The sequence below is a fragment of the Loxodonta africana genome, chromosome 7 (assembly GCF_030014295.1).
Source record: "Loxodonta africana isolate mLoxAfr1 chromosome 7, mLoxAfr1.hap2, whole genome shotgun sequence".
NCBI classification, from domain to species: Eukaryota; Metazoa; Chordata; class Mammalia; order Proboscidea; family Elephantidae; genus Loxodonta; species Loxodonta africana.
In genome coordinates, this window is record NC_087348.1 from 78,721,242 (window position 1) to 78,743,208 (window position 21,967).

The 21,967-nt window shown below is 49.1% G+C and overlaps 1 protein-coding gene across 2 annotated transcripts in view; it reads left to right on the plus strand.

Moving 5' to 3' along the window:
* DCHS1 (dachsous cadherin-related 1) overlaps positions 1-21,967 on the plus strand; it is a 64,301-nt gene that overhangs the window by 24,374 nt on the left and 17,960 nt on the right. Inside the window, exons 1-2 of one of the 2 annotated variants that reach the window (XM_064288513.1) lie at positions 5,214-5,373; positions 18,633-20,549. In XM_064288513.1, coding sequence (XP_064144583.1) covers positions 18,753-20,549 — 1,797 coding nt within the window. In that variant the 5' untranslated portion in view covers positions 5,214-5,373; positions 18,633-18,752. Of the gene's footprint in view, positions 1-5,213; positions 5,374-18,632; positions 20,550-21,967 lie in introns of those variants that run through there. The other variant, XM_064288512.1, reaches the window with a different exon arrangement.

Below are 21,967 nucleotides of genomic sequence, written 5' to 3' on the forward strand. Positions count from 1 at the left end.
TCCCTGAACATGAGCTACCCTTAGTCACTCACTTCCAAAGAACAGAATCTAGAAAGGGAAAAAGAGTAACTTTACAGTGGAGAGACTTGGCAGACGTAACCTTAACCAAGTGATCAAGGTTAACATCACCAGTGATAACTCGTTTTGATATCATATACCCCCTGATATGATGCGATGCAAAAGGCACTTCACCTCTATCTAATCATAAAGAAAACATAAGATAAAACCAAATTGAGGGACATTCTACAAAATGCGTGACCAATACTCTTCAAAACTGTTTTTCCAGCTCCAGCTGCCATCGAGTTGACTCCGATTTATGGAGACCCCACAGGACTTTCAGGCTGATTTTTCAGAAGTATGTCACCAAGCCTTTTTTCAGAGGTGTCTTTGGGTGGACTCCAACCTCCAGCCTTTTAATTAGCAGTGAGCACATTAACCATTTACACCATCCAAAGCTGTCAAGGACATAAAAAAACAAGGAAAGACAGAGTAATTGTCACAGGTCGGAGGAGACTAAGGAGAAATGACAACTAAATGCAATGTGGTATCCTGGATTAAATCCTGGGACAGAAAATGAATATTAGTGGGGAAAAAATGGTGAAATCAGAACAAAGTCTGGAGTTTAGTTAATAGTAATGCACCAATAGGAGCTCTGTTAATAGTAACGTACCAGTAGAAGCCCTGATGGCACAATAGTTAAGCGCTCGGCTGCAAACTGAAAGGTCAGCGGTTTGAAGCCACCAGGTTCTCCAAGGGAGAAGAGATGGCGATCTGCTCCTGTAAAGATTTACAGCCTAGAAAACCCTACGGGGCAGTTCTACTCTGTCCTATAGGGTCGCTATGGGTCGGAATCTCCCTGTGTAAGAGACATGGCTTTGCAAACAACAACAATGTACCAATGTTAATCTCTTACCTTTGACAAGTATACCATAATTGTTTACAATGTTATCATTACAGGAACCTGATCAAAGGGTACACGGGAGCTATAAGTAGTATCTTCACAACATTTCTGTAAATCTAAAATATCCCCAAAATAGAAAGTTTATTTAAAAAAAAAAAAATCAGTAAGGGAAAATGAAGCTAACAAGCAAAATAAAATAAAATGAAAAGCAGAAACTGGAGACACAGAGAAAGTCTTGATGGTATTTGAGCTTCTGGTTCCACTTACCAGTCATTCCCCAGGTTTGGAAAACCAACTAGTAAATCCTAAACTAATTTAAATTGGGTTTCTTTCACATGCAATTAAAGAGCTTTCATTCTTACATGTGTCACTACGGTTTTACCTCCACTCACTATCTCACTGTCGCCTCGTTTCTTTCCCTTCCTCTTCTTTGATCACTAAGATCGTTAGCTATATCCTGATTCCAAAATCTAATGGAAGCCTTTCAGGCCTCATCTTACTGTGATATTTTTGCACTGTTGACAACTTTCTCCTTCTGGTAGCTGTTTCTGTCCACGGCTTCTATGATAACACGTTGGGCACTACACTCTCGTTCTATTCTGACCTTGTTGGCTACTCCTGCGCAATCTCCTTCATAGATCTTCTTTTGCAGACCTACCTAGACCCTCTTCTCACTGAATACTCTCCCTGGGTGACCACATCCATTCTCATGGTTCCACTTACTATATATATGCTGATGGCTTCAAAATATCTATCCTCAGCCCAGACTTCTCTTCTGAGTTCCAAATTTTATACTCAGCCACCTACTGCGTGTTGGCTAGCTTTCACCCTTACCAGCCCACCTGCCTCACTGTCAACAAGGTCACTAGTGGCCTCATTCTGGCCAAACCCAGTGGATACTTTTCCATCCTTACCTCACTGACCTCCTCTGTGTCATTTGACTTTGATGACCACTCTCTTTTGTGGCTCTTTCCTGGCTTTCTCTTGGCACCAGTGGCCCCACTGGTCTCAGTTTATTTCTTCTCCCTCTTTGGCCACTTCGTATCTTCCTTTGAGGTCGGCTTCTCTTCTCTTCAGTCTTTAAATACTGGAGCTTCTCAGGGTCTATCCTAGGTTCCCTTCCCTTCCCCATGTACATGCTCTCCCTGAGCAATCTTATTCACTCCCTTAGTTTTACTTTCCATCTGCCACAGTTACCATATAAGGCAAACAAAACCTAAGGCAATTCCTCATTTTCCCAATGAGAAAATCCAAAAAGTTTTTGACCAACCTCAAAATATATACCTTCGGAGATATGGATGAAATGATCAAAAGTCTGCTTTTATTACTTAATGGACTTAGTTATACATATATTCAAGCTCAGACATCATATAAAATAATATATTGATTTAGAAATACTGTTTTTTCATTCTCATAATTCATTAATTTGGTGTATACTTTCAACATGCACATTCAAAAGCAATGTCTTTCTCATCTTAGTGTCACTTTTTTAGTCATCTTTTCCCAGGACAGATGACCTTCTCTTCAGTATAAGTGAAGGGCTTGGAAGAAGACACGACACAATGTGAATCCACATTTGATGCAGTTGTTGGAAACTTTATCCCAAGTCACAAGTCCCATTTGCATCACTCTAGGGCAGCTGGTTTCTGGCACACATCATGTAAAAGTATGTTCCTGATCTCTAAAAGTCGCTGAATGTATTGCTTTAAAAAACTGTTTTATTGAAGTATAACATTCATACGGAAAAGGACATTATTCATGTGTTTAGCACAATGAATTGTCATAAAGTAAAACACCCTTATAACATCAATCAGGTCAAGAAAGAGAATATTTCCAGCCTCTCAGATTTGTTTTGTTTTTTTAAACAATCTTTAAAAAGCGTATTTAGAGACATCAAGCACATGCAGTTGTGAGATCGGACTGCCAGGAATAGTTATCATAAAAAAACAACCAAATCCACTGCTGTCGAGTCAATTCCGACTCATAGCGACCCTACAGGACGGAGTAGAACTGCCCTGTAGAGTTTCCAAGGAGCACCTGGCAGATTCAAACTGCCCATCTTTTGGTTAGCAGCCATAGCACTTTACCACTATGCCACCAGGGTTTCCATAGTTATCATAAAACCCAGTGCTGTCAAGTCGATTCCGACTCATAGCGACCCTATAGGACAGAGTAGAACTGCCCCATAGAGTTTCCAAGGAGCGCCTGGTGGATTCGAACTGCTGTTATCATAGCTGTGTTAAATTTCTTTGACTACTGAGTCTGGCAGGTGACCTCTACAAATATCCAAAATAGCATTGTTGACTACATTTCAGGTTAATGGGTCTTGCCCAAACAGTAAAAATCATTAGCATTCATTGAGTACTTACTATATTATATACCAGGTATACAGTACTTTACATATATTAAATTAATTTTCACACCTCCCTGTGAGATAAATATAAAATTTATCCCCCACCTTATAAATGAGAAAGCTGAGGCAGAGACAGGTTAAGTAACTTTCCCAAAACCACACAGCTTGTAAATGGCAGAGTCAGGACCCCAAGCCAGGCAGTCTGGCTCCAGAGTCCACAAGCTTAGTCACCATACCATACTGCCCTATCCAGTGGTTTGTTGTTCAAAATAAAGTAAATGAGAGCAAACCCTGTAATATGAGAGACTTTGTAAGGACTCAAATATAAGGTTACTCCCTCTTTCCTGAGGGATGATTTTGGAAAAACAGAAAAACAAAAACCTCACCCTATATTCAAGCTTATACGATATTTGCAGATGACTCCCAAATATTTATGTCCATCCCAGACTGTTCCACTAAGCTGCAGGCCTACTTACCTAACAGGCGCTTCAAAGTCAGCATCCCCAACTCACAAGCCATCATCTTTCTACGAACCCCCTGCAACCTACTCCTGCTCCTTTTGTCTAGTGCAGTGAAATGTCACCACCATCCACCCGGCAGCCCAAGCCAGAAATCTGGATGTCATCGAGGACTCCAGCCTCTCCCTCACTCCTCTTTTTCAAAATCACACTCCCTTCTGCTTTAACTGAAACTTTGTTCTCTCTCCCCAGAAGTGTGTGATTTCTTTGTACCATTGGTACACGTTTCAAGTTCAGAATACCTCTTCTTCTCACAACCCCCTCAGTCACGAGGAAGGAGAAAAGGGGAGGGGTCAACATTCTTCTAGTTCCTTTAAGATGGATTACTCTCTACCTCTGTCGGATTTCACCTCTCCCCATTTTCTCTCCCTAGTTGGCCCCTCAGGCTCTTTTCCAACTCCCTGCCCAGCGAGCTTCTTTCTCACTTTCCTTTTCTGGGGATTATATCCTAGGTTAGACCACTAACTCCAAATGTCTTCATTCTAATATCCTCCACTCTCTAGCTTCAAATTAGGGATGAAGGTAGACGCGAAGGAAAGAGGAGGCGATGAAAGAAGGAAACAGATAAAGAGCATGAGATAAAAAGAAGTTACTAGGGGAGATTAAGATGGAAGAAGGTGTTGGGGAAAGAGGAGGGTAGAGAAAAGGGGGGTAAAAGAAGGGAATGGGGAAAAAGTGAGGAAGAGAAGCGGTGAGGAGATGGCGAGAAAGGGAGAAGGGGATGGGGGAGAAATGGGTGAAGAGATGAGAAGGGAATGAGGAGAAAAGGAAAGAAAACGGGGATAAGAGAAAGGTTGGGAAAGGAGATGGGAACGTTATGGAGAAGAGATGAGGAAAAAAGGATGGAGAGAAGAAAATGGGGAGAAGGGGGATGAGAAGAAAAGGCTTGGGAGAGGGGTAAGATAAAAGAATGAAGAGAAGAGAAAGGAGATAAAAGAGTTGGAGGGAGACTAGGACAATGAGGAAAAAGTGGGTGAGGAGAAGGGGACGACGGGGAAGCGGGGTGAGAAGAGGATGAGAAGGAGGTGAGCGGCAGGGAATGGAGAGAAGAGAAAGAGGAGAGAGGATGCAGAGGACGAGATGGGAGAAGGGGACGGGAAACGTGACCGTGAGAGGGAAGAGTAGAACCGGGACGCGGGGGACTGCCCGGCGCTGGGCCCGGATCCGGCGCCGGGAGCTGGGGCGGGGAAGTCGAGGGGCGGAAGGCTGGCGGGCGGCCGGTGGGGGGGCCGCGGCGCGCGGGTGGGGGCGGGGGCGGGGGCTCCGCGGGCGGAGGGGCGGGGGCTCGGGTTACCGCGCAGAGGGCGGGGGAGGGGAGGGGAGGGGGCGCGGGGCCGCAGCGGCGAATCTTGCATCCTCCGCGGGGCGGCTGTGGAGTAGGCGGCGCCCCGGCGGCGGCGGCGGCTGCGGCGGACGGACCGACCGACGGCCAAGGGCGCGCGGATCGACGGCCGGCTGCCCGGAGCAGAGCGCGGGGCTGGGTGACTGCGGCGGCGGACGATGCGCGGCCCCAGGCCCCGCGAGGGCGAGCGCTGCCCGGGGGGCTGACCGCGGCCGGACGGTGCCCCAGGACCGGGCGAGGGAGCCCGCGCCGCGCGGAGGTCAGTGTCCGCAGCCGCCCGGCCCGTCTGGCCGCTCCCGCCGGGCCGCCGCCTCCCCCGGGCGGCGGTGACGACGGCGGCGGCCGCGGTGGAGCCGGGGGCTTTGTTCTGAGCCCGACACAATGGGGGAGGGGGGGCCTGGGCCTGCGGGACGAGGGCGAGCGTGAACGTGAGCGTGGGGGCAGGGCCTGGGTGTCTTTGTGTGCGTGTGTCACCGAGTCGGGGTGTGTGGCGGCGTCAGAGTGTGCCGGGGTCTGAGGCGTGGGGTGCGGACAGGGTTGTGTGCGCTACTCTGAGTATGAGTGCATCCTGTGAGTGTGAATAGTGCGTGTCCCCGGGAGGTCTTCTGTGTGTCTGTCAGCCTGTGTGTGTATGTGCTTGTCACTCCGAGTGTGTGTGGGTCCGAATGAGTGTGTGTTGTGGTGAGAGAGGCTCTGAGTGTGTGTGTGTGTGTGTGTGTTGCCTGTTTCTGTGGGAGCCGTGCGTCAGAATGTGGAGGATGGGTGTGTGACAGAGACAAACTGAGACAGAGACAAAGAAACTGAAGGGGCAGATGTAAAGAGAAGCAGAAGAGAGAAAAAGTGGAGGTGGGTCATCCAGACTGGTGTTCTGAGTACAAGCTGGTGCTGGAGCAAGTGGGAGTTTGTGTCCAAAATGCCTAGATCAGAATCCCATGCAGGGGACAGAGGGAGGTCACCAGCAGGCCTGGATCCCACGTGGAGGGAGTGGGGAAAGGGAGATCTAGAAGCACAATGAACTCAGTGTGGTGGGCTGGGCTCACAGCCACAAGGTCATAGGCCAGAAAAATATTGTCGCTTATATCAACTCCTCGAATACGCACAGGGGACACAGTCATAGCCCTACTCAAACCACAGGGGACACAGTCCAGGCAACACATATCCACAGGAGACACCCTGACAGCCATCTTACACCCCTCTGAAAGCACTGTCAGAGCCAACACTCCCACCCCATAGACGCTGTTGAGCCAACACACACCTACCGAAGATGCTCTCTTGACAACACACACCCACAGCAGAAACACTGCAGACAACACATTCCAAGAGGATCATTGTCACAGCCAATCATACCGTGGGAGACACTGTTACTGCCAACACCACTCCAAGGACACTGTCACCAGTAACACACACCCTCAAAAGATGCTGTATCAGCTGGGACATACACAGGATCATTGTCACAGCCAATACTTCTCATGAGACACTATCACAGCAATACCCATCCATTGGAAAACTGTCACAGCCAATGCATCATATAGGTTATACTTCACCAGAGTTGCCTCTCTATAACAGGTGTTCCAGAGACCTGACATTAACAGGAGGCAGCGTCACAGTTGTCCTCACTGCACACTTAGTCACTTGTACAGCCCATAGGAGACACAATTCATAGCTGACACATGTATTCCACAGGGAGGTCTGTCCCAATCAATACCCCATTGCCTTGTGATGTTCACACCATCCTGGCTATGCCACCCATTACTCCTTCTCATCCATAGATATTCCAGGCCCACCCTCTTGTTCCCTGAAAACTCTGGGACCTGGTTAGTCTTCCTCTCACCCTATATCCTCCAATGGTTCTAAGCGTCCCTCCAGGGCCCCAGTTTCACAGTTTCTTGACCTCCTTAGCTCCTGTTACTTTCTTCTCCCCTCCCAGAACCACTCAGTAGGCTGTTCCATCTCTAAAATGCTAAACTCCTGCTTTCCATTCTCCACCCACAGCCTCCTATGTCCTTCCAACTCCCATTACACTGTCTTCAGCCTCGTAATGACCTCTTGCCCCTTGACCTCTCTGCTTCTAATCTGCTCCTTCTTGGCTTTGTGCTCTTGTCCTTTCAGCCACTCCTTGGCCACTCTTTGCTCCATTGTTCTTGAGTCTACCTGTCCCACAAAGTCTCAACCCAATCTTAGTAGATTAGATAGGCAAATAAAATAAACAGATGATTAGTATACAATGGAATTCATGCATCTCTCCCAGATGTTCCTTTTCAATCTGTTTTGAGACCTCCTTTGCATGACCCCTTAAATGTTACTGTTGCTTAGGGTTTTAGGTTGGGCCTTTTTATTGTCTCATCTTTATATACCCCCTAGGTGATCCATCTCATTCATGTCCAGTGCTGATGACTCCCAAGTATCTATCTCTCTTCTGGACCTCTATTCTTAGCTCCAGACCTGCATATCTGCTGCCTACTTGACCTTATTGTATAGCTCACAAGCATCTTAACATATCCAGAACTGAACTCATCATTCCTTCCTCCCCGAGATCACCACGCACTCAGTTGGCAAGGTAGAAACCCAGAGACTAACTGTAACCACTCCCTTCTCTGCATCTCCCATAATCCAGAAAGTCATTGGAACCTGTTGATTCTACCTCCTAGCTCTTGCTGTACCTTCCCCTTTTCTCCATCACTTCTGCTGTTGCCCTTACCTCACCATCTTTTCACATAAATTACTGTAAGAGCCTCCTAGCTTGTCTTCCTGCTTCTACTTTTCCCTCTTCCAATCTGTTCTTCTCATTGCAGCAAGAAGGGTCTTCCACAAGTGCAAATCCAGCCATGTCACTCCCTGCTCATCATTCTTCAGTATCTTCCCATTGTCCTTGGACAAAATCTCTACCTCTTAATGAAGCTCATGAGACCTTTCATGATCTGACTCCCTGCAGCCTCTCCAGCCTCATCACTTGTCCCATTGCCCTAGCCTCTTCACAGTTTGAGTTCCAGCCGTGTTGAATTCTGTGTAGTTCCCCCAAAGACACTGTGCTCTTCTATGCCTCTGGCCCTTTGCACATACTGCTTTCTCTGCCTAACAGGCCCTTCGCTCCCTCTTGTTCTGGCTGACCAATTCCTATCCTTGAGCTCTAGGCATAGATACTGCTTTTCCTGATGCCACCAGGCAGGCTGGGCACCTCTTATCTCACTGTTGTCATTGCCTCTTCCCTATTCTATCCACTGGCCAGGCTGCCAGGGCCCCACACAAGGGTTTGTAAATGACTCACAGGGCACCTCACAGCACACTCCTCACCCTCATTCACTCTTCAGAAGATTGACACCTGGTCTGAGCTACCTACGCAACTGAGAAATTTTCCCTCATACTCAAGTACCCCACTGGAGACATTTCCATCTCCTCCCCCATAACTTGTCCTTCCTCATTCCATGCTCTCTTCTCCCCTCTCACTTTCATCTGGCCTTCTCTTTTCCTAGATCCCTTTCTGTACTTTATTTCTTTTTCATTCGGTTAGCAAATATTCAGAGAGCACCAACAATTTGCAGACCCAAGTCCAGCAGGCAGGTGTCTCTTGGGGCTCTTGGAAGGAACGGAATGGAAGATGACAAAGCTGTGACTTCCTGCCAGACCACCAGGTGCTACCGTGCCTAGCCATCCACCAGATCGCTCAGGCCCTAGGCTGCTCCTTCCTTTAAAGCGCCCCTCATATACACTCACTGTGGTCCCTCTAACTCCTGTGCCCCCTCCTGTATCTTCTTCTGTCTGTCAGTGGTAACATAGGCCAGACCAGACTCTCTCCTTCCTGATGCCCTGGTATCTGCAAGCAAAAGCCTCTACTGGGCATTCATGCTCATTGATCCTATTTTCTTCAAGGCTTCCCACTGCCTACACCTCTCTTCATTGTCCATGTTCTCTGGGTGACCCCTTGATACCAGAGCATTCTGAACCACTGCCATTGGGAGCAGCTTCTCAGTTCCCTGTGTCTACTGGTGAGAAGGTACCTCCTGTAGACAGTCTTCTGGGAACTCCCAAACCTGAGTCAGCATGCCCCTATCTGTTCACTTAGCACAGTGGAATGTCTCTGTTGTTTATGTTTCTCTCTGTAAGCTGCCTAATGGAATGAGCATGTTCTCTCTCAGAGCCTAGAACACACCTCCAATATGGCTGGTGAGGGTGGAAGAAAGGAAGGAGAAAAAGGAAAGAAAGAAAGAGAGGATGGCCACATCTCAGACCTGCCAGCAACACCATTTACTACTTGGGTGAACTAAGCTTCTCTAAGTTCCTTTTTCTTAGAGTGAAAATGAGAGTGACGGTGTCTTCTTAAGAGACTTATTTTGAGGGTTCATAAAGAAAACAACTATTAAGTGCTCAAGCATTAATTTAGTGGAGCACTGGCGGCACAGTGGTTAAGAGCTTAGCTACTAATCAAAAGGTCAGCAGTTCGAATCCACCAGCTGCTCTTTGGAAACCCTATGGGGCAGTTCTGCTCTGTCCTGTAGGGTGGCTCTGAGTCAGAATCAACTTGACGACAACAGGTTTGCTTTGGTTTTTTTAACTTAGTTAATTTTACTTCCCATACCTCAGTCCCTACGCTTTACTCTCCTGTCTCTCAACCTCCCGGCTTTTCCCAAACTTGTTCTTCCCTCCTAACATCTCTGGATTCCTTTCCTGCTAGCTTGGACCTTACTGGGCTACTCTGCAGCCCAGACCCCAATTGTCAAGGTCAGACTTTAAGACCAGGCCTTTGCTTCCTGTCACCACCTTCCCCCCTGCCCTCCAGCTCCCCCACCCTACCCTGGTCATCCCTGCCCAGGTCTCCCTACCTGTAAACATCATGAAGGCAAAGATTACTGCAGTATCACTAGTGGTTAGTACAGTGTTTGGCACCTGATAGGTCCTCGAAAGATATGTGTTGAATAAATCTATCAATGAATCATTTCACATGCATGCCCTGGACTCCCATCCTTACCCTTCCCATTTGTTCTTTGTCTCCTGGGAGCCATGGTGCCCTTCCAAGCATCCTCCACCTCACTTCCCCTGTCTCACCACCTGTCCCCATGTCCTTTTTACTTTGCCTAGAATGGCAATTGCCTCATCACTGCTGTCTTCCTCCTCCAGCCCACTCTGTATGCACTGCTAGATTTACTCTCCTAAAGGAGAACTTTGATCGTTTTCCTTTCTCGTTCTGTTGCCTGGACAGTTCTGTGGCCCTTTATGTGGGCATTCCTAGCCCGCCACCACAGAAACAATGTGGTATAGCAGAAAGCACTTGCTCTGCAGTCAGACAGACTGCATTCCAAGGGTCTTTCTGCTACCTTCTCTGAGCCTCAGTGTGCTCGTATGTACAGTGACCCTTACCCCAGGGTTATTGTATATGTCTGGCACACAGCAGTAGCGGCTAACGTTTACTGAACCGTCACTGTGTACCAGACACTGGGCTAAGATTTTTTGTGAGCATTATTTCATTTAACCACCGTATGAGCCATGTAAAATAAAAAATAGGCAAGCTAATCTCCATATTACGGAAGAGGAAACTAAGGCTTAGGAAGATTAATCAACCTGCCCAGGGTTACACTGTAAGTGGCAGAGTCAGGAATTGAACTGAAGTCCGTCTGACAGCAGAGCCCATTTTCTTAACTACTGTTACGATAGCGCACGTATGCATACTTATAAAATGCCCACTGTGTGCCAGACAATTATAACTCTTGAATACAACATAGTAGGTAGGTGTTACAATTATCCCTACTTTATGAGTGATGAAATGGAAGCACTGAGAATTAAGTGGCTTTCCCAAGGTCACACAGCTACTAAGTGCGAAGCTGGAAATCAAATCCAGGTGGTTTGGCCTGGAGTCTGCACCCTAACCACTATGCTGTCCTGCTTCACTATATGCTATTGTTATTAGCTGCCATCAAGTCATCCTCTGACTCATGATGACCCCATGATTAGACCGTTGTGATCCATAGGGTTTTATTAGCTGATTTTTCAGAAGGAGATTGCCAGGCCTTTCTTCCTAGTCTATCTTAGTTTGGAAGCTGCACTGAAACCTGTTCAGCATCATAGCAACACACAAGCTTCCACTGACAGTGGCTGTGCTTGAGGTACATTGGCCGGGAATCAAATCCCAGTCTTCTACATGGGAGGTGAGAATTCAGCCACTGAACAACTACTACATGTTGTTGTTGTGTAACACTGAGTCAATTCCTACTCATAGGGACCATAAATGACAGTGTGGAACTGCCCTATAGGGTTTTCTAGGCTGTAGTCTTTACGGGGCATATCATCAAGTCTTTCCTCCCACAGAGGTACTGACGGGTTTGAACCGCTGACCTTTCATTTAGCAGCCGAGTGCTTAATCATTGTGCCACCAGAGCCCCTTTACCACTATGTAACCAAAACACATTGCCATCAAGTTGGGTCCAGCTCATAGCAACACTATAGGACAGAGTGGAAATGCTGCATAGGGTTTCCAAGGAGCGGCTGGTGGATTCGGACTGTCAACCTTTTTGGTTAGTAGCTGAGTTCTTAACTACTGTGCCACCAGGGCTCCTCACCATGACATATTGCCTCTGTATTCTAGGGGTACAATAACTATGTATTTATGAATGAATCTGCGCTGATACCTGGTCTATGACTAGCTGTTAGTTCATCCTCTCTTGTTTCCCACTGCAGGATGCTTGTCCCTTATGATTCTCCTAAAACTGTTCTCCCCAAGGTCACTAGTGACATTACTGCCAAATTCAGTGACCACTTCACAGCCCCCATTTTCCTTGAACTCTTGGCAGCATTAGATCACTCCCTCCTTCTAGAAATATTTACTCCCTTAACACCTGTGATACTACCTCCTGTTTCTCCTGCAGGAAAATGGAGGTCTCCTTTGCCTGCCCCTTAAAAGTGATTGTTCCCCAGGGTTCTGTCCTAGACTCTTCTCACTCTACACATCCTCTTTGGTGAGTGTCCACTCTCATGGCTTTTGTTATCCCTTAATTGGTACAAATCCACATCACCAGGCCAGACTGCTCTTCTAAGCTGCAAATCCAAGTGTACTTGAGACATCTCCACATGGGGATCTCTACAGACACCCAAAACACTGCTTCTCCTCTGCCATATTCAATGGAGCCACTTTGGTAATCAGGCCAGAACTCTGGGAGTCAGTCTAGAGTCTTCTCATTACCTCACCTGTCCTGTAGAATCAGTGACCAAGTTTTGTCAACTTCATTTTCTCACAGTATTCATACCTGTGTCCTCTGAGCCCCACTGCTACTAACCTGGACTGTTACAGACACCACATACCTGGTCGTTCTCCTCCCAGGGGTTCTCTCCCTTCTTCAGTCCTCCATTCTGCTAGGACTCTTCCACCTCAGCTTTCCTGTAATTTCTTCCTCTCTCCATCATTCCCTTCCCCCTAAGTCTCAGGCAATATGGAGTACATAGGCCCGGGGTCGCCTCAGGGCTGTGTTACCTCAGGAAAGTTGTTTCACTCAGCCTGAATTTCCTCATTTTAAAACGGAAGCTTACAGGGTTGTTAGGATGATTAAATGCGATATTGTCTGTGAATTGCCTGGCACAGGGCCTGGCATACTGTTTAAGACCTCAGAAAATAGACTTTGTCTCCCTCTTCTGCTCGCATTGTCCCAGCCTCTCCCCAGGATGACTCCTGGGAACCAGTCCTAGGGAGGGACAGAGCCAGGCCCAGGCACTGCCCTGGCCACTGTCCTGTGGAGTTGCTCCAGGGATATGCCAGGAAATTAGTTTGTCAGCCTTCTCTTCCTCCTTCCTCCCTTCCTCACTCCTTCTCTTCTCTCCCCATGCTGTTCCTCCAGCTCTGGCTCCCACCTCTGTCCCCCCTCCAACAACCACCTCTGGGGTCTGGCTGTTCCTGTCTCCATTTTACCTCCCCCTTCTGTTTTTTTTTTTTTTTTTTTTTTCTGTTAGCTCCACTCTTTCCTCTGCTATACATGTTCACTCTCCCTCAGTCTTGCTCTCTGTCACCCCCACCAAAACTTTCCTGTCTCTTCCTCTTTCCCTTTTGCTTGGCCCTGTATCCCAACCTCCTTTTGCTCACTAAGGCTGCCCTCTTCTTCCTCCCCTTTTACTCCCATCTACTTTTGCAGCCCCCCTCCTCACTCCTGTTGTCTTTCTGGTCCCTGGGACAGGAAGTTGAGGGAGGAGGCCTTGGCGGTGCCAGCTCCCCCAGCCTGTTTCCCCTTCTCTACCTCGGCCACTCCCCTACTTCTTCCTGAAGGACTCCTTTCCCTTGTGGTCCCCCTGCTTTCCCCCTAACCCACCTCTCTTCTCTCTTCTGTGTTCCCCCTTGCTCCCGGATCCTAAAGACACACAGGCTGGAGGGGGGGGAGCTCTGCTAGTTAGGAAGGGGGACTGACATCATATTTCAGGCCCCAATGAACAGTTTCGCCCCTCCCCCTCCTAATGAGAACCAGCTGTGGTTCCAGAGGCCCAGATGTGGGGATAGAGGGGGAGAACAGGATGGAGTCAGAGGACAGAGTAACAGGACCGGGGATAGAGTGGGGGCATGTAGCAAGGCAGACCAGGTGGGAGAAGAGATGTGACAGACCTAGGGAACAAAAGATGACCGATCTGGGCAGGAGACAGGACAGGCTGGGGAGAGAGACGAGATGGGTGGGGGCAAGACAGATCTTCGAGAAAGGGATGGGACAGACCTGGAGAAGGAAAGAGACAGAACGGGAAGGAGGGGCAAGTCTTGGGGAAGAGGCAGTGAGTGGACAGATGGGGGAGATGGAGCTGAGGAGAGAGATGGTGAGAGGATGAGACAGTCTCGGGAGAGAGTCTGGAGTTTCAGTTTGGAACTGGAAGCCTAGAGCAGGAAATGATGAGGCACAGTCCAGACAGAGGCCCAAGGGACCTCGAGGTCACAGCTGCAGCCGCAGAGCTGACCAGGAGTGCCCCGGCAGCATGTGTGAGAGCATGCCTGCATGTGGGTGGGTCTCTGAGTGTGTGCGAGTGTGCCAGCCTGTGTGAGTCTGCGCATATATGAAAGTCGGCCTGTCTCTGCACCTGAGGGTGCATGAGTGTGTATGTGTATGGGGATGGGTAGTCTCTGGGTACGAATGTGCCTGTCCATGTGAGGTCCAAGAGTGTGTGTCTTTCTGTGTATATGTGTCTCAGTGTGTGCAAAAGCATGCCTGTGTGTGTGTCTGTATGTCTGCATACAGGAGAGGCAGGTTCCATGTGAACGAATATGCCCAATTATATGTGTGCACGTGAAAACATGCTTCTGTGTGTATGTGAGAAGGGGTATCTAGATGTGTGCCTGGCAGTGTATATGTTAAAATAAGCCTTTCTGTGTGTTTATGAGTGTGTGGTGTGTCTGTCTGCATGTGAGTCTGAGTGCATGAGAATACATCTGTGTGAGTCTGTGGGTCTGTGTGTCGTTGTGTTTCTGGCTGTGTGAGAGAGTATGCCTGGCCATGTATGGGTCTGTGACTTTGTGAGTGTGCACATTTGTGTGTCCATTGTGAGTGTGTTTTGATCCGGGACCCGGTGGTGAGGAGTGCATGGGATCTACACAGGTCGGGAGAAGGAATCACTTTCCCACAGGGCATCCATCTGGGCCTGAGGGATCTTCTGTTGAAGGCTGACCGTTCACCTGGCCTTTTATCTTATACCATTCATACATCTTTTATTTAAGAAAATCTGTTAATCATGCCATGCTGTGAGCTAAACACACAATGGTGAAAAAGATAGAATCCTAGCCCTCAAACAGCGAATTGTCTGGGAGGGGAGATAGATAATTATAATATAGATTGTTGTAAGTACACAGACCTCAGTGTCCGTTATCTTCCCTCCCCTCAAACCATAACTGCTCCCTCTCCACCTGACTGATTAAATGAATAGGATCAACTCTGACACTTGATTCCTAACCCAGTCTCTAGACCCAGATCTCTGACCTGGGCCCCTTGGGCCATCCCAGAAACTCAGCCTCTTCTCTCTTTGAGTCAGGCCTGTGTTCACCCTAACCTCTCTGCTCTGAAATCCTCTGACCTGTGATGCCATCCAGTAGCTCAATGGGCCCCTCTGACTTGAGCCCCAGGGAGGTGGGTCTTGGTGTACACTCAGAGCCCCAGAACTCTGAAGCTGGGATGAGAGGACACAGAGGGGACCCATCAGGGAACAGTTAAGAGAGCATCTACCAAATGCCCAACTCTAGGCTCCGCACTTATATTACTTCTAGGTCTCATAAAATTGCATAGGATAGGTATTACCATAGCCGCTTTACAGATTGGAAAAATAAGGCTCAGACTGAGACTCAAGCCCAGCTCAAACTCTAAAGGCCCAGCTCTTTTTATTGCCCCATGCAGATGGGAGAAATGGAGGTTGGAAGTGTAAATGTGGGTGGGGGTCAGATAGCCACCTCTCTGAGAAGAACAAGAAGTCCTAGAGCAGAGACAAATCCATAAAGACCCAGAAGACACACTTCGGTAGCCACTGGACTGACCATGGTGCATAGGTTCATGTGTATTTGTATGAGTTGGCATGTCCGTGGCCATTTCCCCCCCCGAATGTGTGGTGGTGTGAAATTACAAAACTCTGTGACTCTGTCACATTCATTCAGCACTGATATCAGCTCGCACTACACCTCTACTAAATGCTGGCACATGAGTGACTAATCAAGACCCATCGCTGCCCTCAGGGAGCCTCTAGTCCAGTGTGGAGGACAGACACATGAACAAATTAGGGCCGCTGTGCAGTTTACTGTCAGTGTGTACCAGAAGCAGAGGGAGCCCAGTAGAGGGTATAATGAGCTCTGCTTTGGGGGTGGGGGGTTGCTGTCAGAGAAGATTCCACAGAACATAGGACATTTAAACCGGGTCTTTAGGTAGGTTTGAATAGGAGATGGTCACATGGAGAAGACTTTTTAGAGGATGTTTGAGAATGAGAGAATAACACATGCTAGGCAAGGGGTGGGGAAAGGGCGTGGTAATAAATTTAGTGTCGCGGAAAGCAAGGTGTGATGGGGAAAGGTAGAGGCAGGGACTTGAGAGGTTGGGAGGACTCAGATCAGGAAGACACATTAAGAGGCTGGACTTGTATCTTGTGAGTCAGAAGTTCTATACCTAGTGTCCATGAAGCCCTTGAAATTGCAGACACAAGTTCGTGTGTATGTGCAGCTGCATTTTTTCTGCAGAGGGTCAGCAGTTTTAATCAGTTTCTCAAAAAACAAAAAAAAAAAGTTAAGACCTGCTGTTTGTAAAGGGGAGCCAGTGGAAGCCTTGAATCGGGAGTCGTTTGGTCAGATGTGTGGGTATCTCTAATTCAGAGGAGATGGCTCAGAGGGGCCAAGCCAGGAGGCAGGGGAGCTGTTGCAGGAATTAAAGGAAGAGTTGACGTTGCTTGAACTGGGGCAGCAGCAGTGTGGATAGAGAAAAAGGGAAGACTTGAGGCATGTCTAGTCTAAATTGTCAGGTTTTGATAACTAATGAAATCAGGACTGAAGAAAAGCAAGGAATCAAAGAGAGTCTCTGGATTTCTAGCTTGGACACCTGGGTGAATGGTGGTACTGTTCACAGGAAAAGGACTGGAGGAGGAAAAGCTGTTTGAGGTGAAGGTTGGGGAAACGTTGTGAGGGAAGTCTAGTTCATGGCTGGACAAAGGTCTCTAGATCTCCCGGGTGGGTCTGGAAATGGAGACTGGAAACCATCAGCAAATAGTACATGAAAACACAATCAATACATTTGAGTTGAAGGCATGGGAGTGGGTAAGATCATCCTGGCAGAGCGTGGAGAGTGGGAAAAGAAGCAGTCTTGGACTGAGCCCTGAAGAACACTAGTTTTTAAGGGACGGACAGAGGAAGAAGAACTTCTGAAGGAGACTGAGGAGTGGAAAGAGAAGTAGAATGGAAGCAAGAGGTGGAGTGTCACAGTATAAAACCAGGATGAGTGAATGGTCAGTGATTCAGTTTTCCAGAATGATCCAGTAAGAAGAGGACAAAGTGTCCATTGGATGTAGCAGTATGGAGATGATTGGAGCCTTAGTGAGAGGAAGCCTCACTGTGTGGGGGGAGGAGGGCATGAGAAAAGAGAAAATGGGGGAAATGAACCAAACTTTAAGAGAGAGTAGGAGCTTCCCCTTATTCCCTTCCCTCCTGTAATAACCTCTCTTCTTTAGCCTCTGCTCCCACCTCACCACTGGTTCTGCTCTTAGTAGCTAAAGGCCTTTTTGGAGTTTTAGGGCTCATCCTTCCTGAACTTCAGCAGCACTTGAAAACTTTGCTCCCTTTCGATTCAGAAGCATCACCCCCCTCTGGTTTTCTTTCTGTCCCCTCTGCCAAGTTAATGCAGTTTTGTCCAGAAACCTTCCCATCATCCTTGACTTCTCCCACTCCCTCGCCCCCTGCCTCTAAGAAGGCATCAAGCCCTGCTAATTCTACCTACTAAACCACCTGCAAATCTATTCCCTTCTTTCCATTTTCATTGCGATCACTCATCCAAGTCACCTACAAAGCCAAGTCATCGCCTGGACTCCACAAGTGCCTCCTAACTGAGCTGCTGTATGCATGCCCTTTGATTTCCAAAGGGCAGCTGTAGCGATCTTCATAAAATGTAAACTGTGTCACGTTATTCCTTGCTTAAAATGCTTTAGTGGCTTCCACGTGCCCTTGGGATAAAGTAAAAGTCCTCAATATGGCTCATGAAGCCCTACCTCATTTTATACCCTCTGCTGCCAGCTCTCTGTCCCTCACATGTATTTGCTCCCATACCCATACTCAAATGCTCTCAGCCCTTTCTTGACTCTGGGCTTTAACCCTTTCCACATTCTGTTCATTCCTCTGGAATGTTCTTATCTCCTTCCTGTGTCCCCCCTGCTCTGCCCATCATTGCCTAGCTGACACCTACTCATTATTAGATCCCCATTTGAATGTCACCTTCTCAGAGAAGCTTTCCCTGACTCCCTGGCTGGTTAAGCCCTTCTTACATGCCCTCAAAACTCCCTGTGTTTCTCTTTCACAACCCTTATCACACTTGTAATTACTTGTTCAGTTCCTGCACTATAAGCCCCATGAAGGCAGGGACTGTTTCTTTTGTTCACTGTCACATCCTCAGTGCCTCCACATAGTAGGTGCTCAGTCTTTTGTTGAATGGAGAGGAAAGTGTATATATAATACCCCTTCCAGCCTCAGTAACTGGGGTGGGTATTAGTCCTGGATGAAAAGACACATGAGAAAGAATTAACCATATTTTAAGTCGAGGATGGAAGGAATTGAGGTTGAGGACATTCAGACCTGAAAAACAGAAAGCAAAATAATCTGCTGAAAGAGAGGGAGGTCAGGGTGGGATAGGAACCTGCCAGGGGGAAGACCAGAGCAGGCTCTGAGGAGCCTGGAGGGGCAGTTGCCTGGGCTTGGGGTGGTGTGAGGCAGCACGAGGGCCCTGCTGAGGGGCTGAGTGTGTCTGAGTCTTGGCGTGGCCTAGATTCCAGTCTCCCTGGACTCTTGACCCCTTTCCCTCCCATGTCATGACCTTTCCCCTTCTGCATTTCTCCCAGGTCAGGGAGCCTGAGCCGGAGCCAGGCCCACGTTGGACCTGATCAGGAGCCTGAGATTGAGCTGAGCCCAGAGCCTAGCCTGGAGCTGGAGCCCTAGCCACAGCTGGAACTGCCCCTGTCATGCAGAAGAAGTTGGGCATTGCCCCTTCTTGCACTGGCATGCAGAGCCCTCAGCCCCTCCCCCTGCTACCATTGTGGCTGCTACTGCTGTTGCTGCTGGGAGCCGGGGTGCCAGGTACCTGGGGTCAGGCTGGGAGCCTGGACCTACAAATTGATGAGGAGCAGCCAGCAGGTACCCTGATCGGGGACATCAGTGCAGGACTGCCGGCAGGCACGGCAGCACCTCCCATGTACTTCATCTCAGCCCAGGAGGGCAGCGGTGTGGGCACAGACCTGGCCATCGACGAACACAGTGGGGTTGTCCGTACAGCCCGTATTTTGGACCGTGAGCGGCGGGACCGCTACCGCTTCACTGCAGTCACTCCTGACGGTGCCACTGTGGAAGTTACAGTGCGGGTGGTTGACATCAATGACCATGCTCCCGCCTTCCCGCAGGCTCGGGCTGCCCTGCAGGTCCCTGAGCATACAGCTCTTGGCACCCGCTACCCACTGGAGCCTGCTCGTGACGCGGATGCTGGCCACCTAGGAACCCAAGGCTATGCGTTATCTGGTGATGGAGCTGGAGAGATCTTCAGGCTGGAGACACGCCCTGGTCCAGATGGGGCTCCAGTGCCTGAGCTGGTAGTTGCTGGGGACCTGGACAGAGAGAACCGCTCACACTACATGCTGCAGCTAGAGGCTTATGATGGAGGTTCACCCCCACGGAGGGCCCAGGCCCTGCTAGACGTGACATTACTGGATATTAATGACCATGCCCCGGCTTTCAACCAGAGCCGCTACCATGCTGTGGTGTCTGAGAGCCTGGCCCCCGGCAGCCCTGTCCTGCAGGTGTTTGCATCTGATGCTGATGCCGGTGACAATGGGGCTGTGACTTATGAGATTAACCGGAGGCAGAGCGAAGGTGACGGACCCTTCTCTATCGATGCAAACACAGGGCTGCTGCGATTGGAGCGGCCACTGGACTTTGAGCAACGGCGGGTCCATGAACTGGTGGTGCAGGCGCGAGATGGAGGGGCTCACCCAGAGCTGGGCTCAGCCTTTGTGACTGTGAACGTGCGAGATGCCAATGACAATCAGCCCTCCATGACTGTCATCTTCCTGAGTGCAGACGGTTCCCCGCGTGTTTCTGAGGCTGCCCCACCTGGCCAGCTTGTTGCTCGCATCTCTGTGTCAGACCCAGATGACGGTGACTTTGCCCACGTCAATGTTTCCCTGGAAGGTGGTGAGGGTCACTTTGCCCTGAGCACCCAAGACAGTGTCATCTACCTGGTATGTGTGGCTCGGCAGCTTGACCGGGAGGAACGAGATGCCTATAACTTACGGGTTACTGCCACAGACTCAGGTTCCCCCCCACTGCGGGCTGAGGCGGCTTTTGTGCTGCACATCACCGATGTCAATGACAATGCACCTGCCTTTGACCGCCAGCTCTTCCGACCTGAGCCCCTGCCTGAGGTTGCGCTGCCTGGCAGCTTTGTGGTACGGGTGATGGCTCGGGATCCTGACCAGGGCACCAATGGACAGGTCACCTATAGCCTGGCCCCTGGTGCTCACACCCACTGGTTCTCCATCGACCCCACCTCAGGCATCATCAGCACGGCAGCCTTGCTGGACTATGAGCTGGAACCTCAGCCACAGATAATCGTGGTGGCCACAGATGGGGGCCTGCCCCCTCTAGCCTCCTCTGCCACAGTTAGTGTGGCCCTGCAAGATGTGAATGACAATGAGCCCCAGTTCCAGAGGACTTTCTACAATGCCTCACTGCCTGAAGGTACCCAGCCTGGAACCTGCTTCCTGCAGGTGGGTAGGCCTCATACACAGCAGGATGCTAGTGAGGGTGGGGAGGATCAGAGGGTCACAGGGGACCCCAGCACAGGAACCAAGTCTTATAGGTGCATCTGTTGATGGTGACTTATGCCAGAGGATTCAGTCCCATCCTTTGAGCTCCAAAGTCTGTGCAGAGGGGAGAGGGTTAATGAAGAATGTGAGGATGTGGCCTAAGATGAGAGGGCACAGTACAAGAGCTGGTCCAGATAATCCTGGCAGTTGAGGAAATTAAGATTGGATCTGGAGAAAAAGTTTCTTGCAGTATCAGGAAGTGAGAGACACTGGGGAGACTCTGTAAACTTTCCTGGGAACACAGAAAGGAAGTAGTCCTTGCTCCCAGGAAGGTCCCAGCCTAGACACGGAGATACACCAGCATAGTGCTGTAGCAGGTAGCATATGTGGTGCTGTGGAAGCACAGAGGAGGCAGAGACTGAGCGGGAGGGGGCTGGGCCTTGAAGGACCAATGGAACTTTGCCAAGTGGATAATATGGATGTGTGTGGAGGGGGACCCCAGGCCTACAGAAAGAACTACAGAACACCATGATATGTCTGAGGGGACTGTATTATTCAGGTAGGCCTCAACTGTGCTGTTAAGAAAGAATTGGGGGATATGAGACAAGATGGGTAGGTGGGGACCTGATCACAAGCCTTGACTTTGTCTTAAAAATCATAGGTAGTCAAAGAGGGGCCCTAGGCAAATCTGATACTTGCCTTTTGGAAAGATTGCTTGGGCTGCACTGCGAGGTATGGCTGCAGGAGAGGCTGGAGGCAGAAAGGCGTTTTAGGAGACTGGTGCTCGAGATCTTTTATCTTGTAAGTTTACCAGACCCACGAGCATCTCCTCAGGGGCTGCTGGCTGGCCTAGACTTCCAGGCCAGTGCCTGGGTCTGGCTGACCCGTTGTCTTCTGGCTATTCTCTGGGTATTTTCCTGCCTGCTGCTCCAGCTCCCACCACCCACTCTCCCATGTGTTTGCTCTTCTTTCTGGCCCAGGGCCAGTGGGCTATGGCTTCCAAACCTCATCCCTTCTTGCTGAGCCTGAAGCAAGAGGGCAACTCTCCAGGTGGTTTCCCGGAGTTTTTACTATTAGTGACCATAGGGAAGCAGGGGTAAAAATGACCACTGGGCGTTCATAACGGTTGTAAGAAGTCTTAGTACTTGACTACTTCAATATACATTTTATCGAGTGTCTGTTACGTGCCAGTCATTATATTAAGGACTCAGAACACAGCAGTGAATGAGTACTCCCCTACATCAGAGACTTTATAGTCTAGTGAGGTTTATGTACAAGGAAAATTTCATTGCAATAGGAAAAGGTCCATGATAGGAATATATATGAGTACAGATAGGCAGCATGCATGTACTCCCACAGGAGCAGACTCTTGAACCGAG